Source organism: Melanotaenia boesemani, chromosome 18 (genome assembly GCF_017639745.1).
Source record: "Melanotaenia boesemani isolate fMelBoe1 chromosome 18, fMelBoe1.pri, whole genome shotgun sequence".
Taxonomy (NCBI): domain Eukaryota; kingdom Metazoa; phylum Chordata; class Actinopteri; order Atheriniformes; family Melanotaeniidae; genus Melanotaenia; species Melanotaenia boesemani.
In genome coordinates this window covers 1,271,012-1,285,369 of record NC_055699.1, presented here as the reverse complement: position 1 = coordinate 1,285,369, position 14,358 = coordinate 1,271,012, and the positions used below count along the sequence as shown (strand labels likewise).

At 41.0% G+C, this 14,358-nt stretch overlaps 1 protein-coding gene across 1 annotated transcript in view; it reads left to right on the top strand.

Moving 5' to 3' along the window:
- Nucleotides 1-14,358, top strand: part of LOC121629242 (sodium channel protein type 4 subunit alpha-like) — a 265,035-nt gene that overhangs the window by 125,046 nt on the left and 125,631 nt on the right. The window contains exons 10-13 of the mRNA XM_041968881.1: nt 6,974-7,115; nt 8,121-8,318; nt 8,518-8,688; nt 8,779-9,036. Coding sequence (XP_041824815.1) covers nt 6,974-7,115; nt 8,121-8,318; nt 8,518-8,688; nt 8,779-9,036 — 769 coding nt within the window. The remainder of the gene's footprint in view (nt 1-6,973; nt 7,116-8,120; nt 8,319-8,517; nt 8,689-8,778; nt 9,037-14,358) is intronic.

The following is a 14,358-nucleotide window of genomic DNA, read 5'->3' as shown; positions in this document are numbered from 1 at the left end:
CTGCACAACATGGCCTCAATAGTTTCCAGTGGTAGTGCTCTATTTGCTACATCCATGTACACACCCACAAACTCCCTGAAAACAGCCCAAAACAGGGTCAGTGAAGGAAGCAGAAAAGCGACAGAAGGATCCATCTATTCACTGTTCACACTGTGCTCTCTGTTACCAGGATTTACATCCTGAATTTCAGGAAAAAATATTAAGCTGCATATTTGGATGCATCCTTGCATAAGAAGAAGTAGAAACAGACAATGAATGGATGGATGACAGATGTTAGCTCTTTTAAAATTCAATGGCTCCAGTGTGACTCAGTAACATTGTGACAGGGAAAACAAATAGCTGGAGTTAAAACTGGAGGAAAAGTAAATGGTTCTGAGAAGAAGCAGCTGGAGGAACATGTAGCATGATCATATCATTTACAGTATATTTTGTCAAAAGATAAAGATAATCTGGTAATGTCTCTGCAAAGGGCAAATGTGAAAATTAATATTGGATGTCTATGATCTTTTGGCCTTCAGGCAGCACTGCATTAAAATCAGATATCATTTATAACCAAAATGTCTAATCAGGCTCAGGAACACCTCTAGAAATCATTATCCCTGAACAGGGTTCATTGTACCACACACACATCCAGGTTAAACTTCCATCATCCAAAGAAGAAACCATATGGAAACACAATCTATAAACAGCCCCTTTGTCCTTGAGCCAAAGCTCATTCAGCCCTTTTAATGCTGATAATGCTTATCATGCAGTATTTGGTACATACAGTTTCTGAGATCTTTTGCATCACTTCATGGTAAAAACTTTGCTAAAACTGCCCTGTTAATCCAATCCGATACTTGTCTTTTGTCCCCTGGTGGATAACTTTTTGCAGTACAATAATTTTGACATAAATTGCAAATGTACAAAAATTATTATTATTTTTTTTAATTTAGTAAAAGAGCCAAATAAAAACTTCAGATAAAAAAAAAAAAAAAAAATGATCCCCATTTTTTTCTTGGTCAGGCTTTTGAAGCATTAAAAGAGCTGCAGTGAAGCTGATCTTTGAAGGTCAAGGACAACACTACCTTTGGACTTTTGGATCCTCTGAACTTGAACGTTGTATTTCAGCAAGATAATTTTACATCAGATGCAGCTGGAACAGCCATGCGGTTGTCTACATGCTATCACAACACGTAGACAACCGCATGGCTGTTTGATGTCACTGCTGAAAAAGTTGTGCACTGAATATGTTCCCAGAAAATACTTGATGGATTTATTGATGATTTGATATCTTAGGCATTTGATGTGTGTTCTTCAGTGCGAGCTGATAAAAACGCTGCGGCTTGATTCCCAAGTTGAATCTAAATTCTGTGTTTGAGTGTTTGAATCTTTGTGCCGCCACAACAGCAGATGTTTGTCATTGCAGACATTCTGGATGTGTGAGTGTGTGTGGGTGATGTAGGTGTGTAAGTGCCCAGCTGAGGGGCCCCCCTTTGGTGTGGGAGCGGGGTCTGAAGTGGCATCCCTCCATTAACACAGACAGAGGTGTGTGTGAGAGATAACTGCTGCCTCTCACACTCTGACACCTCACACACACTCTCTGTACAGTAACCTCCTGTCTGCTTTTTCCAAACACACATCATTGTCTACATTTTGCTGTCCACAAAATGCTTAAAGGCACACACAAACGCGCACACACACACACACACACACACACACACTCAGTCAAGCCATCATACACACTTCATACCCTCTCTCTCCACTCAGATGCCAACATGTTGACTCACTTGCCATGAGATGGATGGATGAAGTGGAGGAATGGCAAGCCACACTCATTGTGTGAGTGTGTGTGTGTGTGTGTGTGTGTGTGTGTGTGTGTGTGTGTGTGTGTGTGTGTGTGTGTGTGTGTGTGTGTGTGTGTGTGTGTGTGTGAATGGTGCGTCCTTGCTGAGAGTTGGTGTCAGTCTAACTGGCAACATGACTGGCTGTACATGAGTGGTTAGTCATATTTTGTGTGTGCGTGTGATGACTTCATCATGTTATCAGTGGAAGCGTCCAGTGTGTCTAGCGTTGTGTTTTCTTCTGCTCACCACTCAGTATAAACAGTAACATCAGCAGAATTTTTCTAGAAGCTGTTACCGTAATCTCCACATCGCTGCTTCCGTGGACTGTTTGATCCAATCAGCATCGATCGTTACCGTAATGTTTGTATCAGCAGCTCCTCTAAGTTTGCTATCGGTCACATTACACAACTGCACTGAACAGCTTCATTCTTCTGCCATTTGAAGGTTTTATCTGCTTTAACATTGACTGCTGGTGCCGTAGTGCTGGACAGCCAGCTGCTTTTCTTTTCATTATCACATTACAGCTGCACACGACTCATGTTGTACCAGAGCGGCTGCACAAGAGGCCTGGCCCATGAGATGCAGATTGGAGATGAGATTTACTTCTACGCCTGATGCCTCTAGGTTCACTAGGATTTAATTTACTGTTTGTTGTTAACCATACAAACTTTGACATTAAACTTTTTCAGCCACTTGTCTTAGAGGCGACTTTTTGTTTTAGCTACCCAGCAGCCACATAAACTTCTCCAAAATAACAAAAACATGTGCAGAATTTAAAAAGATAAACAGAGTTTTGACCAGTTATTGTATATAACATGGCTGCAAAGATTTAAGATTATAAACTTGAAATATATATATATATATATATATATATATATATATATATATATATATATATATATATATATACACACACACACTTTTTTTAAGGCATCTTCTGACACCTCTGCTCGTCAGTACAGTAACACATGCTAACATTTTGTTAGAGCGCCTTTAGCTTTGATTATGACACATATTCTGTGTGGCATTGTCTTAATAAACTTCTTCAATGTCACATTTATTTCTGTCTGTTACATTAATTATTCTCCAAGATCTTGTAGTGATGATGGGAGAGTCGGACCGCTGCATCCAGCACAACGCTGGGGTGGCCAATGATGTCTCCTGTTCCCTGAACCACTCTTTCACAATCTGAGCCCCATGAATCCTCATCTTGGAATATGGCCATGCCATAAGGAAGAGGGAATAACCTGGTCATTCAGTAAATTCAAATTATGTAATTAACTTACAGAAGTAAATGGTTTATTTCCATGTGAAAAATTAGCATCACCAGCTCCCTCCAAATCTAGTAGTAAAGTGATAATAAATACAAGCGGGCTGAGATGAGTCAGTGGGAAAACGCTGCTTTAAAAGCCTCCCAGCCTCTGCAGCGGCCTGGCGGGGGCGGCGCCAGCCGGGACGGATCACTGCAGTGGGCTTGTGACCGCGGGGTTGTCGGTTTGAATCCCCAGATATCATCTGCACAGTGGCAACCTTTTTCTGAGTCTCAGCATTAAAAGTTCTGTGTGAGTCAGAGCTTTATTCAACTAGAGATCTGTTAATGCTGCTGTTAATGTCAGGCCCAATAAAAAACAATATCTCTACACATTATTACATTATTATAACATACTTGCAGGTGCAGCCATTTTTCGAATCTTTAACTTCTGTCTCCAGGTGTATTTGGTTTACAGGGGAAATAAGCTTCTCATGCTGAGGAATTTGTCCGGATATATCTGAATGTTTGTACTTGACACAGTTTCTTTCTAATCTGATCATTGCAAAAGATCCTAATGCTGTATGACAAAATTAAGATTTAAAAGAAAGATCTCCAGCATGTCTTGGAGTGAATGAAAAGGACTGAAACTGGAATAGAGTGAGCTGTAAATAAAAATAATGTGGGACTGCCTTGGAGTTTGTTCTCCTCGTTGTATCTCTGTTTTCTGACTAAAATGCTGTTTACATGTAGATAAGAGGTGCAAATCCAGAAGAGAGGGTTTTTCTTTTTAGTGTGGACAAGGACATTAAACTTATCTGATCACATTCAGTACTTTTCCCAGCATGGGGAAGACAAGATCTGTTCCAGTCTGCATCTGACTGGGCTGAGGCACAAGGAGGGATGATGGGTTAGATTTAGGGTGAGCCACTAACAGTAGAGATGGACTGAGAAATAAAGAAAACTTCACCTGTAATTATGTAGCTGTCATTCTATTGTGTAGAATAATAATAAAACAAATGCAAATTTAATAATAATGCTTCAGTCCTTAGAGGAAGGGAGATAGGACTCACTATTAGCCAGATCTGGGATTTTTGCTTTTACTTTTTTCATTGCAACAGAAGAAACTGAAGATATTTTTTGTTTTGTGTCATCATCTTTGTTTTAACCCTTTGGTGCATAGTGTCCACTAAATGTATGCATGGTGTGGATCGTACATTAGCAACTTCACTGGACATTAGTGAGTCACCAATACTTTGCCACGTATAAAGAATAACTTCATTTGATATAGTAGATATACACACATTGTAATTACCAAGTTTGCCTCAGTGATAAAGAGGACAAGAAAATGATCCAGATGTTTTTATAGAAAATTTATACTGTAATATAACAAGATATTATTTTATAAATATTTTTATAGAATCACTGAGTAAAAGTTAAAATAAGATTAAAAAACAGAAACACATCAATGTGCATGTCTGTAGAAGTAAAATATTTTATTTAAAAAAATGTGGTACTGTTTTGTAATAATTCATGCACCAGAGGGTTAATAACATGTTTTTTTTCAGCCTGCAACGTCTTCCCTAAGCAGTGATGTTATTTCATTACATGATGATGTCTCAACGAGGCAGTTGAAGAAATTCTGATCATGATCTGGTGCAAAAGCAGCTCCCATTAAAAACGGAGTTTTTGGTGAATATTCGGATGTTCCAGATGAGCATTTCAACAAACGTGAGAAAATAATTTAACTACTTAAAGATGATGTTTCTCTAAGAAATATTGGATGGCATTTATTATGTCTTCATCCAAAGTGCAGAACATCATTAAATCTTTCAGTGTGGAAGATTTTTGGTGTGTAAAGGACAAGAGTGCAAGTCTAAGCTAAACACCCTGATCTCTGATCTGCATCAACCGTCAGTCCCTTAAAATCCTTCATTTCCCCCCATATGGGGTTTTGCATCATCTGCTACTGGAGTACGGTATGGCTTGAAAGATTTTTTTTGTTTTTTCAGTTTATTTTGAGCAGATAGTGTTCCAAGAACAAAACAAACAGAAGAAGATGCAGACCAGTAGCTGTACAGTTGAGTCCACAGCTGACGTAAACCAGGCTATACAGTATAAGAATTCTACACTGATACTCAAAAAGGAGTGGGGAGAAGCAGAAGTAAAACTTTATGAACTCCACTCCTGTGACTGGTCTGAAATAAGCATCTACAGTTATGATTGTAGCCTGGACTGATTTACATCAATCAAATCTCAATAATCTTAGCTTTCCAATGGTCTATAGCAATTATAAGTACTTGGAAAGTAGACTGAGTAAAAAACATATTTATATGTCACGTCCTACTGACAGGATGTTTGATACCAAGTGGTTAATAACTGGTAGAACCACATGGACAACAGATTACTGAGGGAAACCTTTGCTAAGCTCTAAAGTACAGAGTCACATTGACAAATATTAATTCCAAGTTTACTGTGCAGAGAAAAAGCTTGATATAAACTTTGTCCAGACACGTTGATTTCTCTCAGCTCAGCGGGGATTATCAGCAAAAGTCCAAAAGCACGATTCTGTGATGAATGGGATTGAATCAATGTTCTCGGCAAAGCTCATATGAACTTCTGTGATGGCCACATTAATGCAGAATAGCAAGCTGAGATTTTATTGCGACATATGACGCCTTCAAGACCACTTCTTTCCCAGGGAAATCCATGAATTTTACAATAACATGATGAAAAAGCCAAATTCTACTGACATTACAAAGAGGCTGAAGAAGAGGAAGGTCCTGGAGCGGCCTACCTGCTATCCTGAATTGTCCCCAGTAGAACCACAAACTTGTACTGTTGCACATCTTGACACGTTTGCAGGAAAAACACCCGAAACTCTTCAGCACTTGGTATCCTCAAAAATACGGAGGTGGACAACTGACTGGCCTCATCAGAGGACTCACATGCCTGTTGAACAGTAGCCACAAAACAAGTCTGAGGTTTTTGAAGTCTGAGGTGAATCTAGTTAATAACTGAAACAAAACAAAGGATTAATTAGACATTTCTACTGTGTTGCTACCCTTGAATATCAGGATGTGTCCCAGCAAAAGCACATGCATATTGCAACTAGTAACCGCTCACCGGGAAGGAAGGAAAGGAGCAAATTCACAATCAGAGGTTGTGTGTAGGGAGATCCTGAGCTTTTCACGATGCACATGAACACAGCATTAAACAGAAAAGAGGCAAAGTGGAAGAAGGGGAATTTCTGAAGGTGTAGTTGGTTTGTCTTCCTCACACAACCACCAGACAGCGAGAGGATGATTTTCGGCTTGTTTTCAGTACATCTATGACTATAAGTTGCTGTCATCAGAGAGCCGCACACGTCTCGTCTCTAAGCTGACCATAACGCCACCAATAGGACTGCTGTGCATCAGCAGATCAGATGTGGCCATGTGGGCAGCGATGAATGTGATAGGACATGCAGAATATTAATGATGACAAATACTATCCTTGTGTTATCTGTTCTGTCTCTGCGGCGGGTGTGGGCAGGTTGGAGTCACCCGGCGGTGGCGTAAACAGTGGTGAGGAAACAGAGCTGGGGTTTTGTTGGGGACAAATGGGAGGATGGATGGACACACAGCCTTCAAAAATGCTACCTACACCCACCTCCTGCACAAAGCAGTGGTGCTGGATTTTCCAGTTCTCAGGTGTAAGAGCACCTGTAGTTACAGTTATGTAATCACACACCCCTGATCACCTAACAGTGGCTGACAACTTCAAAATCCTTCAATGTCCAACTACAAAGAAGAAAATCTGCAGATTTTTCTGTGGGTGGCAAAACACGTCCTTAAGTGGTTTCACAGCAGATTCTGACATACACTGTTCTGTGTGTGTGTGTGTGTTTGTATTACAGAAAGTGTCCAGATGGGTTTGACTGCCTGAAGACAGGAAGAAACCCCAACTATGGCTACACCAGCTTTGACACCTTTGGGTGGGCTTTCCTGTCTCTGTTTCGTCTGATGACACAGGACTACTGGGAAAATCTCTACCACCAGGTAATTTTCATCTGGGCACTGATCTGGAGCCCTGAAGTTACAGAGCGAACAATTCTGTACAACTTCTACACAACACAGTGATGAAACACTTCAGTTAGACGCTTCCCGTCAACAGCAGCCATTTTCTACAGACATTTATTTAACTAAATATTAATATTTGTGAGTTTTAATGGAAAAAAAGTGAATTTTTTTAAAGTCAACATGCTAATTAGGCCTGTACAGTCTGAAAAGTCGCTCTTTTTTAGTTTCTCTGAGCATTTTATTGTCTGATCTTTGGCTGAACTTGCTGGGACATTCACTACTGGGAAAACTGGCAGCCGCCTTGAATGATTTCCTGTGTTGAAAATCTCAATGATGGACTGGATGTTACCTTAATACGTCTTCTCAGATTGATAAGCAGCAACAGTTGCTTCTGTAAGATTGTTGCTGACATCTCTTCTCCTTGGCATTGTGTTAACGCTCACCTGAATGATTTGATTTGCAGCATAGCTGCTTCTGACCTTCTTAAATCCTCTGGAAGCAGTGAAGGTGGACTTTTCCTCAAACGTCTTGTTTAAGAAATAATGCTGCAGTGTAGTATGTTCATCTGAAGTGGTCTTTACCTCTTTTTACCTCTACCTTTTTTTCAAAATTATTTACTGACACATCAAACCTTAGAAGCAAATACAATCTGCTTTAATAATTCATGTGACTTGCCTGGCCTTCTCAGTTCTTTGTCTTTACTCTGTATTAATGGGTTAATCTCTTCTTCTTGTTATATATGATTGTACAGAGAAAGAGTTAACTCGAGCTTTAACATCTTTAACCCACATCCACAGCAATATTCTGACTCATTCTTAGTAAAATAATAGTGCAGCTGGAACTGATGGAGTTATCAGAAGTGCAGTAATACGGACACATTTCATCCTTTTTGTTTTAGTGCATCTCTTCTTAAATGTGTATTGTCTTGACATTGTGTTCATTTCCATCACTGTGTTGTAAAACTTTGGGCTTTTGTGTGTTCAGACGCTGCGTTCAGCTGGTAAGACTTACATGGTGTTCTTCGTGGTGGTCATCTTCCTTGGCTCGTTCTATCTGGTCAACCTCATCCTGGCTGTGGTTGCCATGGCGTATGAAGAGCAGAATCAGGCGACCATTGCTGAAGCCTGCCAGAAAGAGCGAGAGTTCCAGCAGGCCATGGAGAGGCTAAAGAAAGATCAACAGGTAACCTGAGTTGGGATTACAACCACGAGGACTAGTTTTTAACAATAATTAATATTTAGCATTCTTCAGTTTATGATTAGAGAGTAGATGTGTTTCCTTCGCCTGTCCTGTTTGCTTATAGGACTAACAGAGTTGCTTGAGTTTATCTGACAACATTTAATTTAACATTTGAACCCACTTCCGCCAGTTTGCTGCCCAGAAAGCCCCCGACTCTGATTCACTGGTGTCACCAGACCTGTCGCCCTTCGGCCCGACACTGGTTGGCCTGGAGGAGCGAAGGCGGAGCCAAGTGCTGTTGGGTGTGGGTGACACGGAGGCGAACCTATCGGAGGAAAAGCTGCTGCAGGTGGACATGACGGATGGGGGAAAGGTAAGGGAGAGAGGATCATAATTGAAAGTCGTTTTGCTTAAAGCAACAAAACAAAGGATAAAAACCAACATTTATTCTCCCGTTCCTCAGCCCCTGCACCCCCTCCTCGCTCGCTCCTTCTCCACAAGGACTCGGCGAAGCAGTCAGGTCTCCTCCATCTTCAACTTCCGCCTGAGGAGCCGAGGGTCAGAGGGAGAGATGGCTGATGATGAGTACAGCGTCCCTGGTGATGTTGTGGAGGGAGTTGGAGGCCGGACGTACAGCGGGGGGACTTTCAGCGGCATCCTGCCCAATCCGTGGTCCAAACGGCGTCTGAGCACCTACAGCACGGCCAGCAGGAGTTCCCAGGTGAGAAAGACATAGTTTTATACACATTTAAACAAAACTGAGATGAGGAAAGATGTCATGTTGGCCAAGTGAGAACCTTCATGGTCTAGTCGAGATTTGAGAGTTGAGGATCAGAGCTGCACATGAGTACAGATTAATTTCAAATGAGGATGCACTGAGTAGAATTTGGGTCAACTGGTATGACTGTAACTTAGTATTAGATTATTCTTTCCATACAGTAGTAGCGGTTTAAAAGTTCCCCTGTTTCCATGATGGGTCCTTGACTGGTTCTTGACTGGTCCTTGACTGGTGCTTGACTGATCCTTGGTCGATCCTTCACAGGTCTGTGGGGGTAATGTAATCCCCCGCAATGACGTCGTCAGCGAGGCTCTGCCCCTAAGCAGCCCAAGTAAAAAAACAGCTGCAATCCCTCTTTTGTCCACGGGGAGGAGCAGTGATTTGATCTTGCTGCTCTCTAAACAGTTTATAATGAGCTGTGTCGCTCATTTGTTGCATTTTTGCCAACATTTAAAAAATTATTTGATTTGAAAATGGCGTCAAATAAATGTATCAAAAAAGCCGACATGTGTAGCTAATGGTGTTATGAGGCAAAGCACAACCTCCTCAAGTCGGCTAAGTGGTGAATGTCACTAGCAGCGAGCTTTCTAAACATCCCGAGGAGCGCCGCCAGCGGTCATTTGACTGCAACGTAAGTTATTCACAGTGGGGGTTGATACAGCTGCTGCATAACTGAATATTGACAAAATCATAACGTAATATCGGCAGGTAAAAATAACGTAATACTCATAATGTGTAAAGCAGGGATCACAAAAGTCCGGACCCAGCCCAACCTATATTCTGAATTAGGCCTCAAAGTGCTATTATCCTAAGTAGATAAGTAAATAAATGGTTTATACTGTGAAATGAAGTGTCCCTGGATTTTATTCATAGCGATCTAGTGATAAAACGTGATAAAACGTCATACAGCTGTGTCTCAGTGGTGGGACAGCCGCCTGCCTGCTGTCTGAAGCAGGCACATGCGCAAAGGCTGGTAGGAATGACAGGAACCAGCAGCCTATCATCACACAGGGTTTGTGATCTTACAGCCAATCAGAAGCAGAGTAGGGCGGCCATTTATTACAACTCCATAGCCGTGATATACGACAGTTTGGCTGAGAAAGAGTCTCCCTGAGCGGCTCTGTGGAAGTTTAGACGTGCTAAACTGCTCGTAAATATTGATGTGTTTACTTTTCCAAACAAGTAAGCAGGTAAAACTATAGACAACAACTATATAATAAAAGTCCTAAAATACCAGGTTCAGCCGTTTAGTTTTTAATACACTATAAGCATGATAGCATGACTGGCGGTCATCAAAAGACCGCTGGCGACGCTTCCAGTGTTTAACACTAGAAAACCCAGAGATTTCTTACCCCTCTACCATGCCCAGAGTACAACCAAAAGGCTGCCCGGTTTGAAATTAACAATTCCATGGCCAACAATTAGCACCTTTACATTTGTAAACACAGCCATTACCTGCCGTTAGCTGTTCAAGCATACTCCTTGGGGGGAGGAGTGTGCTTGAAAAGAGCCTTGTGGACTGTGCTGTATAGTTTCACTCACCACAAACGGTATTTGTGCTTTTGACCATTTCTCACATTTTCATGTACCCTTTATTGAGCATTGGTCATGTGAGTTTTCATCGTCATCACACTATTGTACGCCCAGCTTGCTTTCAAGTGAGAGATTATCACGTTTCTGTTTCCACAAAGGCAAGAAGGAAAGCATAATCAAGTATTTCAAATGAGAGATAATTACATTCCTTTTGACCTGGGAACAGAAAAGCAAAATCAATTTAATGTTCCTCACTTCCTAATATGGTGCAACAAGGTTCACAGTCCTCAATGTTTTTAGTAAAAAAAAAATTAAAAAACACCTTACTAACAGGGTGGAATGGAACATAACAGAGTGGAACAGAATATAACAGGGTGGAAAATATTTGTTCCCAATTCCAAATAAAAACGCTTCAATGGCCAGATGATCAGCAATGAATAAAGATATTTCTACAGTGATCCAGATTTTTTGTTTGTTGTTTTTTTTGTTTTACATTTTAGATTTTGTAAGAGATGGGTGTGTTTTAACAACAGCAGTTTTATCCGTGACTTTAATCGATAATTATTATCATTATCCAGTGTATAAAAATGTTGGTGTAAAAACGCCAAAGATAGATAAGCATGATGCTGAACTTCGTGGTCTTAGCTCCTGGTTTGGTGTGTCTTGTTCTGTTTATTATCATTCTGAAAGGTATACCAAGTTGTTGAACAAAGGCTAAATTCCTCAACATTCGCACTTGCTCCATAAAATTACCATCTCCAAGGCTCCTCCACCACCACTTTGACTATGGATTGATAAGTAAATGAGCCGCAGTTTTGTAATTGTTGCATTGTCAAAACAGTTCTGTTAGTGTTGTCACACAAAATTCAGTAGACTAGTTGGTTCCTATGCAGTGAATTTACATGTTATTACAAAAATACACAATAATAAAATAGGCAAGTGGCAAGATTAGAATAATGTTATAAGTTCTGCGCAAAGACTCCTTTTTCGTTTTCCAAAACAAAACTGACATAAACAATCTTGAAAAAAATGTGCACGTAGGCTATGAGGAAAGAATGAATGCAATGAAGTAGGGACTGGTTGAATAAACACGGTTTAACTGGACGCCTAAGCGAGCGCGTTGCAGGATGGCTCCAGATTTTATTGTCAAATGGTTCCAGGTCAACCAAGTCCGAACTGCTTAGAGCAGAGTCCTGCACGGTTCTGTTTTGCTACGCATACCTGCTCTAACCCGTTAGAATGACTCCCGAACCCGACTCGTCACCAATGTATTTATTCCATTTAAATCCGAACCAGACTGATGTTTAACCCGCGACCCGAGCCATTAACGCATCATTGCCATGCTGCACCGCTTCTTTTCCATTATTATAGCCTATTGTTGTTTTATCATTGTGTTAATCTAAAACACATAGATAGCCTATGAATGTTTATTTTAAGCTTGCTCAACATTTTTAAAACAGCTTTATATTCCTCTGACTGAACCATTTCAGAGTGAAGACTAAACCAGACCAGTGTGTTTTATTTTGCCACTGAGAGGGTATTTATAATAGGCTACTCGGAGATTGCTGTGCTTTAACAAAATGTAATCCACCTTTCCTGGCAGCAGCTGTGTTCTCCGTTCCTGGACTACAAATCCGGCGGCAGAAAACTCTGCTGCGCAAATACCAGCGTAAAATAAACTTTCATATATTTTCTCTGTGTTGTTGTAGTATATTCAGATGATAAAACAACAATATAATAAAAAAGAAGACTTGGAAGGAGGAACAGCGGTGCAGTAGGCTATGGCACACGTTAACGTTAAAAAGCACACTGCTTGTTGTAAATACTTGGTTTATGCTTTAAGAGGTAAATATTTTGGTTAACATGTTGAAGAAATATCGTTGTTTCTTTTTTCATCTCTTGCTATGCTATTGAATTTGGCAACATTAACATGGAAATTCACTGCATTAGGACCGACTAGCCTACTGAATTTCTGGTAGCATGACAACACAAACTGGACTCGTTTGACCACTCTTACCCAATGTGCAACAATCACAAAACTGGGTCACTTGTTCAGCTGCCTCATTGCGGCTCATTTACGTATCAATCCACAGTCAAAGTGGTGGTGGAGGGGCCTAAGAGATGGTAATTTTCTGGAGCAAGTGCGAATGTTGAAGAAGGCGCATGTTCAAGTTGGGGGCTGCATACAGTACCTTTTGGAATGGTAATCAGAGCGTGTCGGGGAATAGCCCACCTGGAGGGGTGACGTAATCGGGATTCCCGGCGAGCAGGAAGTCGCAGCACAGCGAGTGTTGGATGTCCCCCCGCGATTAGACACATTGAAGTGGAAGAAATTATCTCCGATCCTGCGTGGGGCTTTTATCTGTCGCCCTGTCTTCTTATGGATGTGAAATAAATAATATGAGAATAAAATAACCCTTCCTAGCTACCTCAAACAGATTCTGTGTTGCTTGATCCAAATCTGATTTGTCTATGTTAATAATGCTAATATTAAAAGATTAATCAGTATGATAAATACATCCTATTGAGAATAGAGCTAGGGGCTGTGATCCAGTATTTGAAAGGTTTTATTAACCTACTAGCATTCATTTCTGAATAAAACAATTGGCAGCGCACAAGCATGTTACAATTTCACATTCCACGTCAAACGATGATTATGTATTAAGTTTTATGCATTTTTATGAATTGTGACTGGCCATCAGAGGTGCTTTGAGTGGCGCCTCTGCCGGTCAGTGTAAATTCAGATAAAATCTGACAGACTACGGGCGATGAGAAGTCTGTGAGAGAAGCGCCATCTTCTGGGTCTACCCTATATTACAAGGAATGGGTGGAGTTTGATTAAAACATCGACACTCCCAGGAGAAGGAGGGGGCCTCTCTGGCGGCTGGAAGTTGGAAGGCAGCTGGCTGGAACTGGAATGGAACTGGGCTGGAAGCCGGCAGGTATTCGGCTGGCTTTCAGCTTGGATGGGAACTTTTAAACCGCTACTACTGTAGGTGCTCCTGATGATTGTCTGCTGCTGGTGTAACAGCTGTTTAGTTTTTCTGTTTAGATTTGATTGCAGTTGTTTTGGGTTTGTGTTTTTTACCTTTTGTTTCGTTCTCCCTTTTCCTACCTGGTCTCTTCCTGCTTCTCCTCTTCACCTTTCCCTTCTGCGGTTTCTCCGGTCCAGTCCAGCGGTTATCAGCAGAATTGGTCAGACACATATTTATGAAATTATATAAATATTATAATAATAAAGAATAACATTTAAGATTCATGGGGAGCCCCATATCCAAAAAGCTCCTCCATCGGTCTGCTGTCACGATGCTGGACAGAACAGATTTAAAAAATAAAAACAAACTGGATTAGATGAGATTATCTGATAAGCTGAGACAAAAAAGACATGAGCCTATAATTAGAGGAAAAGAAGATGACCACAGAGAAGGTTGATAGCTGTTGTGAAGGAGCACATGGAGAAGGGTGGTGATGTGAGGGATAGGAGGAGAGGGAAGCAGCTGATCTGCTGAGACAGCGTCTTAAGAGTAAAGCCAGAAGAAGAAAAAGACTTCTTCTTCCTCATGGCTTAATGCAGGTTTCAGGCCTCAAGTCTCTCTTCTCATAGTGTGATTTTATGCTTCACTGGACTGGATTGTAGGAATGTTGTTTCTCCTTCCAGGAATTGTTTGTGGTGGAAAGTTTAAAAAAAAGTTGAGCTTTTCAAACGGCAGCACCGACACATACAGGAAGAAA